The 23384-nt window shown below is 44.8% G+C and overlaps 1 protein-coding gene across 13 annotated transcripts in view; it reads right to left on the reverse strand.

Annotated features, from left to right (window-relative positions):
- Nucleotides 1-22788, reverse strand: part of SEC31A (SEC31 homolog A, COPII component) — a 44898-nt gene extending 22110 nt beyond the window's left edge. For 12 of the 13 annotated variants that reach the window (XR_015699652.1, XR_015699654.1, XR_015699653.1 and 9 more), the window contains exons 1-16: nucleotides 22645-22788; nucleotides 21875-21957; nucleotides 21240-21363; nucleotides 18071-18269; nucleotides 16629-16724; nucleotides 14515-14655; nucleotides 13744-13886; nucleotides 12677-12776; nucleotides 11229-11390; nucleotides 10888-11040; nucleotides 9193-9435; nucleotides 8526-8600; nucleotides 6046-6096; nucleotides 5171-5248; nucleotides 2543-2618; nucleotides 1708-1886 (exon numbers count right to left, since the gene is read on the reverse strand). Coding sequence is in view for 10 of the 13 variants with exons in the window: in XM_087736335.1 (XP_087592461.1) it covers nucleotides 1708-1886; nucleotides 2543-2618; nucleotides 5171-5248; nucleotides 6046-6096; nucleotides 8526-8600; nucleotides 9193-9435; nucleotides 10888-11040; nucleotides 11229-11390; nucleotides 12677-12776; nucleotides 13744-13886; nucleotides 14515-14655; nucleotides 16629-16724; nucleotides 18071-18269; nucleotides 21240-21363; nucleotides 21875-21953 (1899 nt within the window). In the remaining 3 variants the exon portion in view is untranslated. The remainder of the gene's footprint in view (nucleotides 1-1707; nucleotides 1887-2542; nucleotides 2619-5170; nucleotides 5249-6045; nucleotides 6097-8525; nucleotides 8601-9192; nucleotides 9436-10887; nucleotides 11041-11228; nucleotides 11391-12676; nucleotides 12777-13743; nucleotides 13887-14514; nucleotides 14656-16628; nucleotides 16725-18070; nucleotides 18270-21239; nucleotides 21364-21874; nucleotides 21958-22644) is intronic. The other variant, XM_087736330.1, reaches the window with a different exon arrangement.
- Between the last annotated feature and the right edge of the window lie 596 nt (nucleotides 22789-23384).

Genomic DNA, 23384 nt, shown 5'->3' on the forward strand with positions numbered 1-23384 from the left:
ACACGCAAGAAAAGAATGCACAAATCTCTGCAAGCTGGAATTGCTGCAGATTGTTTTCAGTACTGTTTTTGCAGACAAAGATAACACACCAATTATTTAGCTATAAATCCTCTACACAGTGCCCAGCAAGTGGTATGAATTTTGTTTCTCAAATTTTGTTTCATTTGGCTTTAAGCTCTTGACCTCAGGCTGACCAGTGAGGGGCAGTTGAAAAGGCTGCTCAAAGAAGCAACAAGTTGGCAGCAATACCAACCTGAGCTGGCTGCAGTACCCCTGCCCTGCACCCATGCACACAGGCTGCATATCCACAAGCCCTCAGCATGAAATTCCAGTTTCTTCCGTCTCAAGCTCTGCCTCCGGTTATTTTGCTTCAGGCAAAAGACAGACTTGGCAGCTGTGCTGCTATTTAGTGAACAAAGCCCTTGTCATGCCAAGACTTCAAGCTCAGAAATAGCTGAACAAGCAGTAAGTGTGCAGTTTGGGACCAGAAAAAAAAAAAACAAAAAAACTCACCTGAACAACAAATGCAAGGTCCTAACTACAAGGTCAACACTCACTTGTTAGCACAGGCACAGATAACGGTCAGCTCTCCATAAAAATACCTTTTCCCAAAGGATGAATGAACTACAGTGAAGAAATTTCCCTCACACTACAAAATTCTTCCTCTGATTAGGCCAAAGGCAGGAAAGGAGCTGGGTGTGGGGGAAGAAATCCTACGGAGTCTTAATACTTGAGACTTAATACTTGAGATTCTCCTCTTTTCACTTGTCCACTACTAGAAATGCAAATTGTTCTTTTCTCAAACTTAGCAGGCGATGACCAGCAAAATCCCACTTACAGACCCTAGCCTGTGGTGCTGCATGCCATAACTCCCAAAGCGACTGTGCTTTGCGGCCTTCAGCCCTGCTCCAGGAAAGCACTTAAGCATATGCCCATTTTATAGGCTGCCTCCTGCTACTGTATAAAGCACCCTTCTTTGACAACTGACTGCTAAAAAGTGACCATGAGCAACTTTCTCCCCTCCTCTAAAAGCGGCCACCCTTGCCAAAACAATTATCCTGTGCTCTTTTAAGGCAACTTCTCCTGTTTCATCCTCCTGTTGCTACTTTCTCACATCAGTAGTAAAGAAGAAAGATTTGAATGAGCAGCATCAGCAATCCCTAGCACTGCAAAAAGCTGAAAAGAATAATAACCAGCCGGCCATAACATGCTGTCTCCTAGACAAAGGGTGATTGATCTACCCTGGGAATACTTAGCTCTCTATGCATGCAGCGAAACGAAACACTGGCAAAATCTGTTAAGACTGATCACAGGCAGAAATCAACATAATGCTGCTGCCACTGAGCACGGGTCATGTGCAACTCTTTAAAAATGTGACAAGATAACAGATTAAAGTGTGTGCCGCTTAAGATATTTATCTTTATCAGTGAGAATCTACTAGTGTATATGCAACTCAGACACTGGAGACAAGTTAAAGAATACTCTTCTTGTGTATTCATATCTAGGTAGTGTGCCTCTTCTCTCCTTATCAGTGCATTAAAAAAGAATAACAGAAATCCTTCTGCTCTGAGATCTTGTGGATGACTTGAATACTTATTAGCTTCTCACAGAAATGAACCTATGAAATGGCAAGAAAAATTTTAAGGTGAAAAAGGGAGTTGCCAAAGACCTACATGCATGTTGTTTCTTAACTGAAAAAAACCATACCCTGGTAATTTTGCTCTGCATCTTAGCGAAGTACTTTTCCTGTGTCCTTGAAAGCAGCTCTTGTCCACCTGCGATGGCCAAGATAATGGCGTCAGCCATGCGGTTATCGTGCAAGCAGAGATCTACTGCGCTCTCAAAGTTACCCATCAGCAAAGCCTGGGTAATCAAACCGTCCACATCTGCAACAAGAGAGGAGTGCATTTTCAAATGATGGCACAAAAGTCACTTCAATATACAACAGCAGGTGATTCTGTCCAACTGTACAACACTGCGCAAAATTCTCTGTAAACCAGCCTGCTCCAGGCAGGTACTTAGAGGGCTGCTCAAGTTCATCTCCAGTCTCAAACACACCATGGTCACAGCCGCATCAGGTGGGGCACTGTCAAGCATCACTTACCTTGCTGCAAAGCAAGATGCTAGAGGTCTAAATGATCTCTGAAACAACTGCTCTGCATACAGTTCCAGAAACAAAGTCAAACCTAGACAGCGGTCAATGGCTTCTGTGTTATTCAAGATCCCCTGGGAGTTTCTGTACAAACAGCAACGTTAGCACTTATGCCTGATCAGGTGCATGTTCTTTTATATCAGAAATCATTCAGAGTAGCTGCCTTTCAGCAATAGGGCATACAAGTGCTGTATACTTCCTTTCCTTCCCTAAAGAAGCTGAATTTTCAAGTGCCTTGAGACTGCTGTGAAATGAATGGAATTAGAGGCAAGTCATGATAATCCTTCACAACCTGTGCAGAACTTTCCTTCTCCCTGGAACACCAGTATCATCATCAATATTTATAAATATCAGCACATACAATGAAATCAAAATCAAGGGCTTTTTTACCTCCACTAACAGAGATGTTAAATCTCTTCTTTGCGGATCCCAAAACTTCAGTTTCTTGTTTATGGTCCTTCACCCTCTAAGAGAAAGGAAAAGCATAATTTTTGAGATTATATAAGCAGCTAGAATATACACACACATTTTTAAAAAAACCGGCTCTTGCATTACAAGTTAAAGATAGACTTTCAAACTACCAGTCACCTAAGAGATCATTAACTTAAAAGGGAAGAGTATCCCTGTGATTTGTTAGAACACTGTTTCAGCACAGGATAATCAGCTTCCCTTGGTGCCTGCACAAAGTCACCTCCCAAGCACACTGAGAAAGGCCTGGGCTTATCAAAGGACCTCCAGTGCATGTAAACACACCATTATAAAATCACTGTTCTGAGAGATCAGAGTGGACCATTTTTAAAAATAGATGCCAAGGGGAAAAAGCACTGAAAGCCCCAGATTCCTAACCACCAGGGAAAGCTTGTGCAAGCACAAGTGTGCATACCTAGCGATCACAAATACCAGCAACCAGACACCTGGATCCTGGGTACTGACTTGCATATGTGCATCCGTGCCCCTATACGCACAACCCCCTCAAAGCAAAACAACAGCCACAACCACAAAATCAGAAACCTCTCTTCCCTCCTCTTTCAACTTCAACCCCTACCAAGAACAGTCTACCATAATGCTACCTAGGTTTCACTTTGCTCCACTTAGACTTTCAGCTCATTCTTGAAACATTCTGCACTAGGCACACACCCTAGTTTAATTAAGCAAAACATAAGAACACGTGCTTAATTTTCAACACAGAAGTCCAGCATGGTCCACACAGACTTAAGCGCTTTTTCAGTACGGAAGTGCTCAGCAGACAGCAGCTGTTTTTTTATAAAACTCCCCCAGGAATTAAGATAGAGAGCATTCCCTGCAAGTACTTGGATTTTGGGGTTTCAAACAAAACCTTTCAGTAATAATAAAATAATACCAAGAGGGAAGTCTCTCTCCACCATCAATTTTCACAGCATAGCCTAAGAAGAGTGCAGAAATTGTCCCACAAACTGCCTCCTCTGTCGTAAGTCAGTGCGCTAGTACATGCAGTGGGAGTTCAAGAGTCTGCTGAGAACACCCTGCTTATATGCTGATCAGTGGAACCGTACTTCAGAGGATGAAAAACAAGCACGCAGTCAACCAAGAACAGGCATTTGGGATGAGGAGGTAAGTCTGAAACAAGCTTTATGTTTGGCTTGTGAAAGGAGGCAGCATCTGGAAAATTATTTTGCTGTCAGATAGCGCATGATGTGTGTTTGGTATCAGTTGAGAGCATGTTGTGACTATCACAGGAATAACGCGTCCATCCAGTTACTTATGTATGTGACAGCACTCCCCGATGCATCATCAATGGCTTCAGGCCAATCTCACAAATATTTACCACCTATGCTGGTAGGCTAAGGTCATGGCTGTGAATTCTCTCCTAGAAGAGACATTTGTTATGAGACATCTAATATCTTCATGATTGCATACAGCAAAACCCTTATGCAGTCAGATACATGTGTCTGCCGCTACAGTGTCTAATGAATTAATAAGCAATCAAGCACCTAACCTAAGGAGAGCGCTCTGTTTTGGTGTCCTTAACAGTCTGTTACATGGAGTCAATAAGTGCACCACTCCAACATACATGAGCCATAAACCACCATCCTCGCCTTCATAGACAACTGCAGACAGGCACCAAGCACAGGTTTGAGCACAGGGAGCATAGGTAGTTTTGGGCTAACAGCTCAAATTCTAACCCAAAAGGGAGACTGAGGGAATGGGGAGAATGAAGCTGGCCTGTTCGCACAGTGATACTAGTGTTTTCAGTGCTATTAACCTCACATGGCGGAGGTGGGGTCCTCAGTTCTAATTATAGACCTGTCCCCATATTTAAAACGCAGGGCTGAAAACAATGCTGCTTAAACAGACAGAAATGAACAAAAGCTGTAGGATCCCAAAGGCAGACAGTGGTGCCTTGGTGGAGTACAAACAGCCTGTGATAAACCTGGCTGAACTGTTGCAACAGACATTCATAATGCAGCTAGCTACCAAAGCCCTGATACTCGCTGTTCAGGTGCAAAGGGGATGGATGGCACTGTGATGTTGGTGGGACCAATGCAGAGAACGAACGTTCCCCCTCTCCTCCAGTACCACAGCTGCATCTCTGCAAAGGCTTATACCTAGAAACGGGGCAGTAATAAGCTGACAGCTTGGTAATAATCAAGCAGAGGGAGGGAAGAAAGGAATGAGGAAGGGGGGGTGGGGAGGAGAAAAGGAATGCATTAGAGTTGTGGCAGCAGATCATTTAGTACGTGTTAGGGAAATGTCAGAGTGAAAATTATGGCAGAATAAAGTCCTTGAGTCTGGTGCCAACTGGACTTACAAAATGAGCTTGTCCTTCATTGCCACCAAAATCTGTTCACATGATGTCTGAGGCTGATGAAAAAATCTCAAGCAACTTAACAGGAGTCCACATTTTACTCATTCTAAGTAACTTCTTGTATTTCCCTATATCCTCAGCACTAGGAAAAGCCAACAAAATAAAATGTTCTTAATAGTAACAAAGTAAATACACAGGAGGTCAACAGGGTTAGTCTAGAGGGCAATAGATACCTCTCCCAAGAGCTGCCCCTCTGTAGCCTGGCCTTCATCCCCCTCATTTGGCTCAGGTTCATCAGATTCTGCGGGAGCCTGCAGCAGAGAGACGCCATAAAAAAAAAAAGAAGCCAGCAAGAGAGGAAGAAATACTTTGCACTGCAGAGTATAGCCACCTTCTCACCAATGATAGCCAGAAACAGACTGCAAATCACAGAAATGCATTGGCAATATATGCTTGAGTATGACAAACACGGTAGAGGCCCTCCATTTCCTTGCTCTTTGTCATTACACAGTGCTGTTTTCATCTTAGCTGCCTCAAAACATGCAGCAAAACTTTTCTTACCCATTAGGCAACTACAGATGATATCCGAAATGTCTATGGCACAAAAGCAATGCAGTCCCGCTGTTGTAGACTCAGGTCACTGCAATTACAACGGGCAAGCCTGAACTGTACTTATCACTCTTGCAAGGAAGTGTTACGGGACCACGCTCTCAGTCCTGCTTTTTTTAAAGCCTGGGGAAGGTGCTGCTCTTGAAACCAGCTGCCAGCCAGCAAAGCTCTGCCCTACCTCACAGGCAGCACAAAGTGTCATCGTGGGCAAGACACAGGCAGCAAAAAGGAAAGGTGAAGGGACATCACTGAGACCCTGAACTAAAACCTGTGACTGAGAGCCCTTCATTGGGAAAGGGGGGGGACATTTGAGTGGAAAAAAGTGGTTGTTTTTTTAATTAAGTACCTTCATCCTACTGAATACAGGAACTTGTCATATGCTGGGTTACTTGTGACTTACTTTGTGACAGCTACCAAGCAGAAAGAAAAATTATTCTTACTTTGCACATTACCATGGCATCATAAAACTAAATGCAGAGCTGTACATGTGTTTGCTTACCTCTCCCAAGTCACCATCTGCAAGACCCTCTTTATTCAGAGCGGATGTAATCTAGAAAGCAATGGAGATTTAAGTAAGTGCCCTTTTATTTTAGAGAGGCAGAGCTCTCACTGATCTCTTGGATTACAAAATTGGCACATGTACCTAATACGTTGCCTACAGAACAGTTAACATGAAACTAAAACCATTTCCTTTCCCAGCCTGGTGATGGATTTACTGCTAAGGCCCCTGCACCTCAAGCTCTGATGGAAACAACAGCTGCTTTAATTGTTAACTCAAGGGCCACAAACCTCACTAGAGCTGCTAGAAACCACAGTAAAAAATAGTATCAGAGCATGCAGGAGAAAACCCTCTGTCTGCTCTGGTTAGGGGAAATGAAGCAGTGACAATCCTTGTGGAGCAGGGAGCTTGTCAGGAAGCTGGGGTTTCAAGCACAGCAGGCACATGGCTGTGGGACAGGATTTTCCAGGGTACGGAAGAGTTAAAATGTCCATCTTTTACTGCTTTGCAAAGCAAATCATGACTCCAGATTCAATTAGGGTCCTCAAAAACACCAATTTAATGTATAGAGTTTAGAATACATGCAGAAAATATATTACTTTGGCATCTGGGAGCCTGGGTTTCCTAACACTCCTAATGTTATCTACTGCTCTTAGTATTGCAGGCTATATTTTACCCTTGTAGGCTGGTTTTCATAAAAAGCTGAGCTCATATTGCTGGAGATAGTTTTCTCTTCTTTTTTAATCATTAGTTTACAATACAAAGGAGAAATCCAGGACTTGACTTACATATGAGAATCACAGGTTTTAAAATAAAAACAAAACACCATGTTCTTAACAGCTTATTCCAAGAGGCTGAAATCTGTGACCCTTTTTTACTTTCCTTACCCTACCAGTAACATGAAAAACAAGTTGTGATTTAGTGAGTTTATCATCTGGGTATCACAAATTTTCAAACAAGCTGTTCTATATTGTTTCTTGACACTAAAAAACATGGATTCAACTTCAACATGCTTCATTGAGAAACAGTTACATGAAAACATGGTCTTGCAGTTCCCCTCATATGTTCCTCAAACACTGAAATAATGGGGTAGGCCCAGCATTTCAGGCCACTCAATTCAGCTATGCCCATTTTCCCAGCTTCTCCCTACGCATATCCCTACGCATATCCTGGGCATATCAAACCCAGAGCAACAGTGGCAGTGGGCTCCAGTCTGCATGAGGCTGCTCCACAGGACCACTACTAAATTTCAACTGGATTTTCTAATTGAGATCTGCTTTTCAAAAACAGGATTTCCCTTGCTGTGCTTGCCTTTGACTCATGCAACAAAAATTTAGAAGCTGAGGGCAAACTGTAGCAAAACCATGATTTTTTTCTGTAATCATAATAAGTTTGCCTGGAGGCCATTTAATTTGTAACCATAATGAAATTTTTATGGAGTCACTCTTTGAAAATAAAAACATTAGTTTGATGCAATGAAAATGAGTCAAACACTCAAATTCACTGAATCAGAACTGAAGAAATACTAGACAGTTCCTGGGTGCAGCACTGAAAGCAACAAAGAGCCAAACTGCACAGCAGGTATCCCCCTGTAACACTGAGATAAGAATCTCCCGACTTGGAAGGAACCTCTATACTTACAAAGTTGCCTCTTGGTAATCCAAATATCTGCATTTCCAAATGTAACCAGGTTTGATCTTTGCTTTTTTTTTTTGTGTGTGTAAAAAAGAATGGCATCCCACACAAAAGAAAGGACTATTCTAGGTTTTCCAAGGTAGTTAATGAAACCTTGAAGACTGCTTACATGTTCTCCAACCAGAAAGCCTAAAATCAGATCAGATTCCATGATGCTACAGGAGAAGGATGTCACATAACAAAGTTACACAAATAGCTTGAACCAACAAATCTCAAAGCTTCTTGATGGGTGAGAATTTCAGATCAACATTGGACAGTCAGATGCAGACACGCGTCTGAAGTCTGTTACCTGCTTTGAAATTTTCATTGAACATCCATATTGCAAGAAGATGATATAGCTAATAACCCCCCCCCCCCCCAAAGCAAACTACTTGCTGTAAGAATTCTGAAGTTACTCATTAGTTGTTTATCTAGACAAAATTTAAAGAGCGGAGGAAGACTTCTAGTGTCCTTTGGAACAAAGGAACTCCTTAAATAACACAACTATTCAAGTCAGCCATGTTTAAACAGAGGCTCCAGCACCATGGGTTAACAGTTGTATTATGGCTATTAGGAGAGCTGCAGCACTGACAAATACAATCCGCTGGGAAACAGACTGAAAAGAATGTTATATAAAAATGTTTATTGTATTGAACAGCCTGTGGATACTGGTAATTGCTGTTCCAGTCCCACAGGTAAATGAGTACTTCAACCATACATGGCATCATCAACATTTTAGGCTGTACTCTGTGGATACATCCATCAGTAAAGCATTTAACACAAGCACAGCTTCCAGGCACGTTTACCTTCTTCCTCAGATCATCTTTCCTATATCCCAAGAGCTCAAGGTATTTAACACGTGAATCTTCTTCAAAGTTCACCTTTAAAAAACAAAAGTTAAAGAACATATTGCAATTCACAATTTTTCATTTTCTCCCTCACCGACTTTTTACTTGACTAGCACAAATTACCCAGTGAGAGCTAGTGACTGTGGAGACTGACTGTAATAAAGAGAACTGAAAAGGTCTTCAGTGATTTGGGCACCCGAGCAGGCTTCAATCTGGTTACTGTAGGTGAACAATCTGCTTATCTGCTTCACTTGGAAACCTCTAAATGTTCATAGTGAGCAACGAAATGCACATCTAAAGCTGTCCCAGAGCTTTATCCCTTCTCACCAGCTCCCTGTACAAAGATGTACTGATGGGGGATGTCAAAAAACACAGGATACCTTCCCCCAAGCCTTGGCTTCTGCCATAAATTCTCACGAACCCTGCAAACACCCCTGGCCCTGACGGCCCTCTTCCTTCTGGTGGGCCACCTCCAACAGCAGGGCTTATGGGCACTATTCCCACAGCCTACACTTTTGGTTCCCAGCATCTCTTCTGCTAAAATACCATAATGCGCAGAAGGAACCATTTCTGCACTGGCTTTCCAAGTCAGTAGGGAACTCCTGAACTGCTATTATACTGTTACCTTTAAGAAGGCCCACACGTTTTTCTCAAAGTCAGCCTGGGCCATGTCAATTTTCTTCTGGCAGTAGCTGACAAAACCTTCGGACTGCACAGCCTCTTGCAGCTGGTTCGAGCGGGCCAGGAACTCCTTCTCTGTAACAACCTGGCTCACGTAGACATGGTGACGCTGCTGCGGCTGCTGCTGCTCCACGCCTGGCTGTTGCTGAGACTTGGCATTCTCAAATGTAACCAGCTTGCCTCCAAACTGGAATTGAGGCACATACAGTATGTAAAAATACAAGTACACACTGGAGTGTGTATGAAAAATACGCGCATACACGTATGTATGCACATGATTTTATATAGCATATATATGCTTATCATCCAATGAACAAACATTCCTGACATCAACTCATTGATTTTTTTTTCCACCACCCCATATTTCTGTGCATGTAAGGAGCCTGAGGGATAAGTGGCTACACATTTAAGATTTATGAGCACAGCTACTCCTGTGCCTGTTTTTTCTCAGGCAAAAGACTAACTAGAGACTAAGAACTGGAGCTGTGGGTCTGTACAGTGCCCAGCATAAATGGAGTATCTCATGATATTGCAATGCAATTACCAAAGAAACCTATGCATCATTAAATAAATGCTCAAGCATGACATCTGCCCTGCTCTTGGCAGGCTGTTTACCAGTTAAAAGCCTACTGAGAGATGAGCATTAAATTGTGTCATCATGGGGAGAGAAGTAAAATCAACAGAAGAAAAAAATTAGAAGGGGCTTATAATATTATTTCATTTATAGCTCAGTTAATTTACACAGGCCAGTCCAATAAATGACAAAGTCAGCATTACAAAAAGCAAAAAGCCTAGCCAAGAAAAATACCAACAGCTGGCTCCTGGAAAACCAGGATGAATAAGGGAATAAACACCATTATAAAATGACACATCAGTCAGTGGCTAGGCAACGTCACTTTGATGGGAGACAATTGCATTTAATTTGTGCATCAGATTGTGAATAAGCAGACATAAGATGCTGAAAATTAAGTAGTATTTCAGCAAAGAAATCCATTTCAAGTGGACAGGCCAAAATCTTCAGGAGATTCCTAGGAAATGGCCTGTGGGTCTAGAAAATAAGCCAAAGGTGGAGCCAAAGAGCAGATCACTGTGCTCTCACAAAAAGCAGGGCCTTGCCACCCTCTCACCTGGCTCCTCTGCACATCAATCAGCCATGGAGGAGCTTAGCCATGTGCTGCTGCAGCAACTCTGCTACCTTGATCAGAGCTAATCTGAGTGTTCTTCACCACACTGACTCACGTAATAGCTTCAAACTGTACTCAGGTTTCAAATACTTGCCCAGTTTGGTCCCGTTCCCCCCTCCCAATGTATATGTGTTTACTCCAAAGCAAGCACTGCACATAAATAAAAGCAAAACCCTAATCCCAAAACAGAAAGATACAAGTGCCAGTTGGCCACACAACACCTCCTTGTTTCTTTTTCCCAAGCATTTTTTTCACGCTTTTGCTGGCTTGCTGTCCCAAGTGCCCAGTCTGGAAGCTGCTGCAAGCATCTTCCACCACAGTGACAAAGAGGGGAGGGAAGTTCTCCCAAGGTGGAGCACATAATCAAACTCCCCTCTTCCTAAAGTGTTTTGCAGGTGCCACCGCTATCTCACTCCCTGCCTGGCCAACAATGCCAAGCCTTATCTCCTGCTTACCGAGAATGATGCTCCCACAGGGCGCCGGATCCATTTGGGTGGTTTCTTTAGGGGTAAAATGACACTCTGTGGGGCGGTCTGCTGGGGAAGCTGCAGGGGTGGGAGGGGCTGTCCCGTACCAAATGGATCGAGGTTCCCAAAAGATGATGAAAGCTTCGATAACAAAAGGGGGGAAAACCAAAAGTGATATATCTCCAATAAACTAAATATAAACATTTATTTGCACTGGATTGGTACTCCTGCAAGCAGGGCTGCAGACAGCCACGGAAGACTTCCCATGAGCCCATGTGTTTTCCCCCCCCTCTTTCTGTTCACATTCTTAGCTGAACATTTGTCAATACCTGGTCAACTTGCTTCTGTCTCAAGCCATCCATGCTGCCTCCCATGATGGAGTAAACACTGATTCGCCCGTCAAAGGAAGCTGCAGACAAGACAGCGTGGTTCCTGGGACACCACTGGATATCAAAGCACCACTGTGTGTTTGTGGGCAACTCATACAGCACCTGGACAGCAAAACCAAGTCCAACAAATCAGGGCTTTTATGAAGCACCATGTCCAACAGCAACAATTCTCCTGCCTGCCCTGAGACTGCTCTGCTCTTCTTGCTCCCCAGCAGCTTCCACATCACCATACACACTAACAGTGGGCAAACCCTGACAATCACCAAACAGGAGATTATCACACACCACTGCTTAATTTCCTTCTCCTCCCATTAAATCTTCTGTTTAATTCACAGACGACAAACTATTCAGGCGGGGTATATGTCTGTGCTGTCCCACTACAAGCTGTCAGCTTCTGCCGATATTCATGCTAGCTCATTCAGAGTTAATCTGGGTATCTCTACACACTACATGGAGACATGTCCAGGCTCCAAAGTAAGTCTGTTTTTGCAGGAAAACTGGAAAAGTTAAAACCTTCACTCTGGGCAGACAGCCTCTCCTGCCCTGGAACACACAAGCCCACCACTGCAGCAGACATTTAACCATAAACTAGGAGAAACTCAAAGAACAAAATGCTAAACTGCCTCACTGTCTCCCAGAAAACCGTTTTTTATTTTTAATAAAAACATGTAGTATGCTTCATCCACATGTAAAGCCTTCCTAACAGCTCAGGATCCAGCTCAGCTAACTCATTTACCACCCTCGAGCTTTTGCACTTTTGGGCCAATGTCTAATTTTAGAAACACTTCTCCTCCAGGATCATTGCCCACTGCAGGCAAGGAGCCCTCCAGCATGCCTGAAGCTCTTCTTGTGGTCTAGGGGCAAACACTCAAGTTGTCTGAAAAAAGGATCTGCATCCCCTTTGAAAGGTATCCCCAAGGCCCACAAGGGCGGGGTGGGAACACATTCAAGCAGCTCTCACTGATCTGCCACTGTTGTAGTAACCTACAAAATCCCTCTGGTCTGGATAAAAGTTCTTAGACTTACAGAAAGAAAAAGGCAACTGCAACAGTAATCCAGCCACATCGGGCCCAAACCAAAAGAGTAGGAAACAAATACTTAGTTTAAGTGGGGCCATTTCTATCCCTTATAATGAGCAGGGACCTTATACTTAGCAGGAGAGAAGCAGTAAGGACAAACATGTAATATCGGCAATACTAGGAAGGAATCCTGCACCACCAGAACAAGCTCAGAAGGCACATATACCAAACACAAGTACACAGGACAGGGAGAAACATCCCACAGCAGCACCATTCCTAGGAATGCAAGGACACCAACACCTGCTTTGCATTAGCCCTGTGCCACCTCTGAACAGAGATTTTTTTTTTTAAGTGGTGTGCGTACAATACCTCGCCTGTGTTAGGGTTGGAGCAGAGAATTTTAGCATCCTTCCCACAGCTAAGTAGCAGCTCCGAATCCGCCATACTCCAAGCAATGGCCAATATACCCCTGTGTGAAAAGTCACAACCAAAAAAAGTTTAACGTAAACACAAAATGGTGATAAATAAAGCATATTTATAAGTTGAGTTTCTACATTAGCTGAGCATTCCACTTCAAAATGCCCTCCATGCTCCTTCCTCTTACAAGACGAGAAATATTTCAATGTTATCAGCACTTCATTTATTGAAATAGATGCTTTCTATTTTCTGCATGAAGAGGCATAAAGGTGAAGCCATTGTACCTGAAAATTAAATGCAAGTCATGTGGAAGAACCTGGACACCAATACAACAAAATGGTTTGTTTGCCTGCAGTATCATTAACATACAGTGTGCAAAATTGTAGGTAAGGTCGGTGAATATGAAGTTTGTCAGCTTCTTTTTATTAGCAGGAGATTCAAGTCAGCAGAACCACTGGCAGCAGTTTTGGTAGAAGCCACAACACAGACTTATCGCTGTTCGCTCTCCTTAAATCAAGTGCTGGTTTTGGGCAGTAAGGAAAGTTTCACTAACAATTGAGGAGGGACAACAATTTAACAAAATCTTTCCTCGTACCCAAATTTAAGGCATTTAGGGGACTGAGGGGCAGAGAGACTGTGCATGTGAGGATGTGCCCAGGTGCACCTTCAGTCCAGTATTCAAGCAAAATCAACTCTACTACTAACTCGTTGCACCTCAGCTCCCTCTTCTTGAGAAGCACAGAAACAAACTAGCAACGTCAGTGTTTCAGCAGGATGGTGGTTTTTTTTATTTTGGGGACTGTTCCCTTCAAACCAGCAGGCCCCAAAAAGGCAAGCCTTTCAGGACACAGGGATGGCTAGTCAGCAAGCCAGCATATAACACTGCCTGCTGCTGGAATCGCCGCTTCCAACTAAGTGAGCCTTCACAGGGAACTGAGCAAGAACTGAGATGTACAAACCAGTACGCAGTCACCAACAGCGCAAACACCATGGAGCAGCAGGCTACATAAGACTCATACCTTGTATGGCTTTCTAGAACACGAAGTGGCGAGGAGGCAAATCTTAGGTCCCACATCTGAATCACAGGCAACCTGTCATCCTCTGAGGCCAAAACCATCTGGGTAGCAACATCAGGGTGCCACGCCAGGCCTGAGCAGTGCATCTGAGGGACAACATTGCGCCACAGCATAAAATAACTAAGCAGCACTAAAGGACAAAAGACAACTAGCCTAAATATGTCTACATGCATGGTAAAACACTGTTGCATGGGAATTTGCAGCTGTGTTTCTGGGCCTTACTTCTGACTGCATTCAGATTGCAGTCTCCTTGTTTCCGTGAGTGAGGAGACTTGCAGTTAGTTTCCTAAGGTCCTCTCAAAGAGATGACTTTGTGCTGTCTTATTCACAATCCTACATCAGCTACAACCTCATCTCTCCAGCGCACAGAACATATCATTTCTGACTAGCTGAATAAAAAGCCTTCTGTGGTAGACCTAAACAGATCAGTAGTGGCTTTCTCCAAACTAACTTATCATTCCGATATGAAATCTGAGTGCCTTGCCTTGCTTCAATCTGCATCTGCCTGTTTTCGTTTAAAATGCTGACGATCCCTCTGCATAGACATAGCTTTTAAGAGGAAGCATTAGATATTTAGCACGTCATATAAAATCGGGCCAGGCACCAGAATCTTTATGTCATGTAAGAAGGGGTGCTATGACCTGTCCCCACATGCCAAGAGACACCCCACACCTCTCCACAAGCACCTGTGCAGCCGCGCGAGAGCAAACTCACCCGGTTATTGTGGTCACTGACTTTGATGATGGGTTCGTTCTTCCTGAGATCCCACACGGTAGCTCGGCCGCTAGGGCTGGCGGATGCCAGGATGTGCTGGACTTGCCTGTTCCATGCGATGCAGCTGATGTCCTCAAAAGGCTGTCGCACACACAGAACAGCCTGTTACAACCTTTCCATATCGGAGACTCAAAACCTATTATTTTCAGGACTTACTAAATGACAAATCTGCAAGCAGACTCATCCCTGGTACTGCGTGTGTTCTGGTTTCCTATGTATACACGCTGTAGTGTAGAACACCTGAAAACCCCGATTTATAAGCTGCTAGTATTTCTCTAATATCTGCATTTTCTGCTTTACAATATGATTCATTAGTCACTTAAAGAAGACTAAGTACAACTGTCTTCAAGAACAGAAAATTACTCTATGAAAGTATATCCGGGTATATGAACTGCCCCTTTGCCTTGAATTATTAGGTTTTGACTTACAAAAAAAACGTAAGTTTGCTTGGAGGAATTCTGTGGTTTGTGGTTTGTTTTTTTTTTTTTTTTTTATTTCCCCGAACTGCTTATTTTTAGTCTGAGAATTAAAAGCAATGTTAACCCAGTCCTTGTTGCACTATTATTCCCATCTGTCATTAAGCATATGGACTAAAAGATTTCCCAGCCTAAAAAATTGCTATTAGACATAAAAAATCCTATACAGGGATCTTTAACTAAGGTGAGAGTCCTCCAAAATGCCCACATGATAATAAATGACTCAGACTAAACAAAGTATCCAAACCCACAGAGTTTAAACTAAAAATCTTTAAACTGAAGATTACTTCTCATTCCATTTCCTCACTTTGTTGTCTCCAAATTATCATGCAGTAATAAACTCATTTTCCAGTAACCACAAACTTCTTGTGCAATTTTGTCACAGCTACAGAAACATACATGCATTGAAACAACTTCCTCCCATTCTTCTATCTCCTTCACAGGGCACAAAGTACAAAAGGCTTTTTCCCCAGAGATCTTCTTTAAGAGACACAGGCTAAACACTGGCCCTCAAGTATAGCAATTAAACACTCCCTGAAACCCATGAAGGTAACTGCCAAACCTACTGCCTCATTTTCTGACTTCTCAGTAGCTGCTTTTTATCTTCCTCCTATTTTCCTCAATCTGTACCTTCATGATCTTCAGATTCATGCACGCAGTGAAACATGCAGAGGAAGACTAGAAGATGTGTAATGGTTACGGATATTTAAAAAGTGGTGTAACCTGAGAGATTCAGCTTGTTATTACTTCTTGCTTGATAAAATGCAACATTTCTCAGACTAAGGGGATACTTCAGCTTTCCCTGGCCAAATACAATGCTTTTAAAAAATAAAATCCCACCACATGAAGACATGAATCAACTGCTTGTGCAGCCAGCCAAAACTGCAGGTCTGTTGTGGATAAACATGACTGCACATCCAAGGTTGCTGCATGGGAAGCAGAGCAAGCCACTCATTGCATGGACCTGTGCATGCTTGCACTTACAGGCACAGCCAGGAGACGGCACTCCAGAGGCTAGAAAAGCAACAGCGTCCAGTCACCCTTGCATGGAGTTGGGCAAATCACGGCTAGACACAAAGTGTGGCAAAATAGTGCTGTCAAGCGACTTCCTTCCAAAAGCATTCACCGAAAGCTACTTACACTGACGCTCAGAGCGTACTGTCCTTAAGGACATGGGCTCCTGCCATATGCTTTGAATCACAGGCATGTCACAAGGAGAAAAATATCTCAAACCCCACAGTCTAATAAGCACGGTACAAAAATTAAGTACCAATAGAAGGCCTGTTTTTGTTGGCCTTCAGGAAAGCCACTGGAGAACAACATGCAGGAACATATTTTTCTTTGTTTTGATACAGACAGATCAGTTGCACCAACCCTTAAGGACTGTATCTAACATTGCCAGAAATGTAGCTCATGGCTAACTACAATTAACTGCTAGCCAAGTTAGACTTCAAAAGGCTTCCCCCCCTGCCTTGAGACAGCTTTAAAACCGTATGTTTCAATGAGCTCTCAACTTAAGTGACATGCATATTTTTCATTCGTCTGCTCTGCGGTATTTAACAAACACAAATCTGGTACCTGTGTCTTCACTCCTGGCGTCATTGGCGTGCCAAAATTGTTCAAGTCCCAGATATAGATTTCAGACTCATTAGCACCAGAGGCCACCAGATTAGTCTGTAAGACACATTAATAGATGTTAAGAGTATTTTCAGCATCAGCTTTCACAGTGTTAGCTGCTGGGAGGCATCAGATCCACAGGACTGTGCCAACTTCTCCTATCAGCTCAGGATATAGCCTTTGGCTCACACAGAGCAGCTTAGGGGAAAAAAGCAACTTTGAGATTGCAGGTAAGACTGAGTTAATGAAAAAAATCCATACACTGCACTAGACTGGCATGCCAAGACCAAAATTCCTGTTCTGTGGAGTGCTCCTCCACTGCATGGCAAACACCCACGAGGAGGCTGCAGGGGCACAGCCACGGACAGGCGAATGGAAAGCAGTGACACTTCTAGGACAGGGCAGACAAGGAAGCGGTGCTGCAGCTATCACCGCCGCAGAGCTTTGCTCCAAAGCTCCGGGCAGACGACGACATGCGGGGCCAGCTGGAAGGAGTGTAGCATTTGTGCCTCCAGCAGCAGACAGCACGCCTCCCACAATGAGTGCAATCACCCAGAGCAATCCTGCGTCTGGGATGCAAAAGTCCAGGCAGGGCGACATGAGCATAGGGCACCAAGCGCCCTTTGATCACATCCCGCGGCCGGTGACAAGCAAGTCCCGACTTCATAATGGACAGAGAAGGAAAGGAAATGATTCAGAGAGGACACAATGAACACAGGGCGGCCTTGCTGAAAGCAAGTATGCAGGGACAGAAGTGCTATTTAGGAAACGAATTCAACTGAATTCTCACATAGCTGGTGGGGACAAGGAAAAACCAACCCACTGTATCTAGAAGGAAGTAAACGCTCATTAGTGATGGAGGAAAGCTTGTTGGTTTTGAGAGCTCTTCTGCTGAAGAGGCCACGTCGCCATGTTTCCTGTTCTGTTTCCTCTTTCCAAGTAATAATACTTAGAGGTCTTGAAGATGGATCGTACCCAACCCCTGAAGGAGATACCTAAAATCTGATGTCACCGGAAATATGAGTGAGAGCACGTAAATACTCCCTGTGTGATGAGAACAATATTGGCACAGTATGTGGGAGCTAAAAAAGGAGACTGGCTAAAAACACCACAGAAGACCACCTCTACTTTACCTGTAAGCTGAACTAAGAAGACCTACTAAATTGACAACATAAACTGACAAGGGGAAGGAATGAACCAGACACCTTAAAGTCTTTCATTCCCTATCCTGAAATGCCAGTAACAGGACAGGTTTTTCCTACTAAATACAAAGAGACACTCGAACACTGAATTTAATTCATGGTTTTCAGGAGAGGGGAAAGGGACAGAAACATTTGAGGTTACAAGTTAAGACAGGCCACCCGCCTATGACTGCATGTGATGAAGAACAGCAGAAAACCAACCTGGAACATGTTGACATCAAGCGCTCTCACTGGTCCTGTGTGCTTGTCTTTCTGGGCAATTATTACTTCAGCATCTCCAGCTATGATTTTGGCTGGGTCATACAGAATGATATTTCCGTTTTCACCTCCAGCAATCAGAACTCCAGAGACTCTCTCACCTGAGGTCATGCTGTGTGGTCCCCAGATCAGCTTGTGGTACCTGTAAGACACAGACGTCCCCTCAGTCTACAACATCACCAGCTCCACTGATGCACCCCATTTTGCTCACCCCAGCTAAAGCCTCCAGACTGCTGCCAACAGACAGAGCAGACACAGACCACAAAAGCACTGCCTGCATTTCTCCTCAAGGATACTTACAACCCCTTCTGTCAGAAAGACAATGTGTCCCAATTCTGACACAGGGTCACAACATGCCCAACCAATAACCTGGTAACCGATAACATCTCTCATCTCCTGGCTGCAAAATCAGGTAAGTGCTCCCCACTGAAGGTGATTTTGAGCTCACCTTTGCAAAAAAATAGGAGTAATCAAAGTAAGGACTATAAGCCCATCCAACCGCAGCCTCTGCTACTTGCAGGCAGCTCTTCATACAAGAGAAGAAAAAGGTAGAACTAGAAAAATTCCAAATCCTTTTCCATATCTGTGCTTCTGGATGTGCAAGCGTTTCATCTGCTGTACTGGAGGCTCAGCAAGTAGTTTATTTGCAGACACGTGTCTCTTGGACCACAATCTATTTTCCAGGCTAAATCAAGAGGAATTAAACATACTTCCAGAAATGAAGTATTTTCACACCATCTGCAAATACTCAAATTTCCTTCAACTCAATGAACTTGCTGCATAAGCAAAACAGCATTCCTGTGTGTTCAGCCATGCAAAGAATGAATTTCTTCTACATAAAGTGACACACTGTCACATATCAGCTCTTATGCAAGCAGAAAGCAAACCCATATTAACTGTAAGGTGGCAAGGAGTTACTTTAGCATTCACCACGTTATTATTAATCTGCTTATCATCTCTGGACAACCTTCAAGTAATTTCTTTAAATCACAGCAACTTCAGCATGAAAAAATACATACTGCAGAAAGCTAGATAAAGAGCATATGCTGGGTGAGAAATACTGTAACAGCCAAGCGCTCAGTCTCCTAGTGCAGTGTTCAGATTACAGTGGGCACTCACCAGAGAACGATGCTACAAATGGAAATTGGTCTGTGATATCAGACAGACCCTTTCCCTGCGTACAATTTTTTTTTTCTGCACCTAACTATGCAAGGTTATGAGAAATGGAGTGACTGGTGGGGTTGTCCAGGTACTAGTATTACACCACCAGCAAGATTCAACAGGACTTAAGAAAATCCAAAATGAAGGCAGAAAACTGTGAGGAACAAACACCAGAGTTAACTGTGCAATTACTTTCCTCTTGCCCTTTGCTCTTTCCAAGATAAAGCATGGCTCTATAAAAGCAGTGCAAAACTTTCCTTGGAGGACAATTAACAAAATTTATTTATCTTTTGTGGGTTTAATCACCTGGACATTTTCATTTACTGCAAACCGAAATAAAGAGTGACATATACGTTGCTAGCTGGGGCACTTCTTATCTTTAACAAAAAAAAACAAACAAAAAAAATCAGCCTCCTTTGTAATGCATTTTCTGGGGCAAAGTCAAGTTCTTGTGTTGCTCACCAAGGGAAATACTTTCAAAGGAGCACTGCACCCTGGCTATAAAGAGCGTTTTTCGAAATTCAGTAAGCAAATGTCACTTGGCAAGCCTTGAAAAATCTCAGTCATAGTTAAAATAAGGTAGAACAAGGAAATTTTAAAAGATCAGACACCTCATCCTACTCTCAGCAGGTCAGTAGGACGTGTTAACATCAGCTTTGCCCACAGTGCAGGGCATTAAACAAAGACTGTGGCTGTTCCTCACAAGCCTCACCTACTAAAACAGGGACAACTGCAGGGCACAGATTGCGAGCTCCCTGCCAGCACAACTGCTCTGCCAGCCCCACGAATCATTACAGCAAAACTGACATGGCACAAAGCCAGCAGCCTAACACCTTGTGCTTCCTCCTGCAAAAACTACCACAACCGTTATTTACCCAAATCAGGAGAGCATCCCTAAGGAGGGTCACAATCTTATTGTGTGCAAATGCAGACAATTTCAACACTTCTTAAGTTGTTTATAGGCAACACTTAACCTGTAGGAACCCAACAAACTGCATTTGTCAGGAACTTTAGGAAACAGTTGTAGGTACTTAGGTCTTGAAGTTATGAAGACTCAAGTCCAACTAATTTCTACTCATGTCAGAGGTGAGGGAGATGGCAATTGCTTCTCTAGAGGTGTCACAATCTCACTTGAACATACTGGCAAAATGCTGTAATAGCCTGCACCTCCAGTCATGTTGTTTCAGATCACCAGGGGAAAGAGTGGTTATGCTGACACTGTAGCTGGTATGAAAAAGTCATGGATCTAATCCATTGGCAATGAAATTTTTCACTTTTTCTACCCACAGAAACACCCTACACTTACATCTATGTTGTTTCAGCTCACCCACAATGAGCAGTAGCCACTGGACAAGCCATCAGAGAGCTGCTACAAGTGCTGCCAAGATGGAAATTAAGACACTCTGATGCTAACATTTCTTTGGACAAGCACATGGTAAGGAAGTAAGAGCTAAGTGGAGTTGTACAGTTGGGAACTTGGCTTCCCAGCTGCGACGTGAGGTATGATGCTACACACACAACATGACCCAGTTCCCTTATGTTACAGGAGTCTCCTTGAAATACCTAAATGCAAACAGGATGGGGCAATGTGAAAAGTTGCCACTGCATTTTCATAATTTCACATTTCCTTCTGTTCTCTGGAGAATCCCAGAGGCTCCTCAAGATAAACGGTCTGCATATGTATTCAGACCTACCAGTCAATGTCAGCTTTTTAGTTTTATGTCAGAGCATGAGCTGCTTGCAACTCCTCAGAGCCCAAGCTCACTGCCTTCACAATGACACCTCACTGTCCCACAACATCAGTGGCATTCACGTGCCTTCGTCCTTCAGCATTGAACTTCTGCTCCTCTCCTTAACAACTGCAGATAAACCTCATGAAGTGGCCTTTCCACACGCACCACGTATAACAGTTTCACAGCCATTACTCTTCATTTACAACCCCACTGCTTACCTGTGAGAGGAGGAGAAGGTGGCACAGGACTTCATATCCAGTGATGGGTCTGATAAGTCCAACTCAAATATTTCTAGAGAAGCACTGGTACTGAAGGTTGCATCCAGCTGCTGAGCTGATGTACCTGCAAAGAAGTGTGTTGGGCAGTGAGAAAGCTATGATACATAAAAAAGCAACTGCAAAAGCAGCACAAGGAGGGGCATCACCCTTGCGAAAAGGACCCTGAGATGGGGTCAAATTTCTGTTATTTAGATGTAGTTCTACATAACTCTCCTCCCCATGGTTCTTAACCAATATGAACAGGAAAAGCTTTGGGCAAGTGCCTCTCTCTCCCTGATGAGGCACATAAAATGATCAAAGTTACAAACGAGCAGCAAGGAACAGTGAAATAGCAGTTAGCATTGCTGTCACCTTACGCTGCCAGAAAGAAGAGGATGCTTGCTGTCACTTGCAGAATGCAAAACATGTTTTCATGCACAGCACAACTGGAGAACTCCACTGAAGGCACCACACCATATACCCTGCTCCAGCCTTCAGGACACGAAATAACTCCTACAACTTTCAATTACAACCACTTCATGGCAGCTACCACACGTAGCCCGAGGCCTGCTAGCACATGCTTCCCGGGAACTCACCTGTGGCCAGGTAAATGGGGTGCTGCTGGGCAGGGCTCCATGCCTGCATGGCAGTACGATCAATCTCCTTCAGCTTCATTTCACTAAAAAATAAAACCAAGGAAGGTAATGCTTAAATGGAGCATGGGGAGACTGCACTGCCATGGATTCAGCAGCTGCATTAGGACTTGGCAGAAGCAGCCAGGGTGATCGTTTTCCTACAGATATCGCACAGACAGACACCTAAGCCATCCTCTCCAGGGCACACCCGGGGGGAAGGGGAGTAATTCTCCGCTGGCAGAATAACATCGACACGTAGAGGAAACTGATGGTTGCTGAACAGACCATAACACAGGAAAACGCGGGCAAAGCTTCGACTGCTCTGAAAAACCCTCTTCTAGCAGCATCAAGGCACACATCGGGCACCCTACAGCAGCCTTCAGCCTTAACCCATGAAACAAACCCACCCTCGCGAAAACCCTCACTAGAGCCTCGCCGCCAAACACCCTCAACAGCCAGCCGGATCAGAGGACGCAAAATGGTTTAAAAGCCTCCACCGTCTCATTTTTAGGTCTTAGTTCAACACCCAGGGGCTCCCCCCCGCCTCGGAAACACCGTGCACGGCCAGCGGGCGCCGGCGCGCGACCAAACGTTCCCAACGGAGCGGTAACGTTGGGAACGTTCGGTCGCGCGCCGGGGCCCGCTGGCCGCCTCTTCGACCGGCACCTACGCCCCGTTTCCGACAGGAACTGAAGGAAAAAAAGTGGGAAACGAGGGCTTCTCCCCCTCACCTCCGCGTCCCCGGCGTTCACCCGTCCCCGGCCCCCTCCAACGTGGCAGCCGCGGCACCGCCTCTCGCCCGCCGCCGGTTTCCGGGCGCGCCCCGCGCCTTCCGGGCAGCGGAGAGCGGGGCTCCACCTTTCCCTGTGCAGGAAGCAAGTTACGCGGGGTCGGGGGGGAAGGGGTGTGTGCAGCCGCTTCCTTCTTCGGGGTCCCCCTCGGGTTTCTTGGGGCAGGAGCAGCGATCGGCCCTGGGGACGAGAGAGACAGGCGTTAGGGGCGGCCGCCCCGCTGGGGCTTAGAACGGAGGGAAAGCGCCTGCAACACGGGGGCTCCGGTGCCGCCTGTCCTCCTCAGCTCAACGGCAGTAATCACGGCGTTGTCATGATGTGAACAGCAGTGAGGCTCATCATCGGACAGGGGCCAGACCCACGAGAGGAGGGGTTCCTCCGCCTTTCGGGGAGGGGGAATAGCACAAACACGCGTGACTTCGCGACCCAGCCGCCGCACCCGGCGACCCGCCGGCTTTCACAGGCCGGGGAGGGGCGGCTCGTGGCTTCGGGGCGCTTCTGGACACGGCCCCTGACCCACCTCTCACGGCAGCCAGAGCACAGCTCCGCGGCCGCCTCCCGCCGCCGAATTCCGCGGCCGCTCAGCGGGCAGATGCTGTGCCCGGGGCGCGCGCTGCCCTGGCCCCATGGCGCAGCTGCAGCTCCCGCCTCTACGAGGCTGAGCGCCCGCGCACAGCAGG

This window comes from Nipponia nippon, unplaced genomic scaffold (genome assembly GCF_047370975.1).
Source record: "Nipponia nippon isolate SJK-2023a ecotype South Korea unplaced genomic scaffold, ASM4737097v1 scaffold_6, whole genome shotgun sequence".
In the NCBI taxonomy this organism is placed as follows: domain Eukaryota; kingdom Metazoa; phylum Chordata; class Aves; order Pelecaniformes; family Threskiornithidae; genus Nipponia; species Nipponia nippon.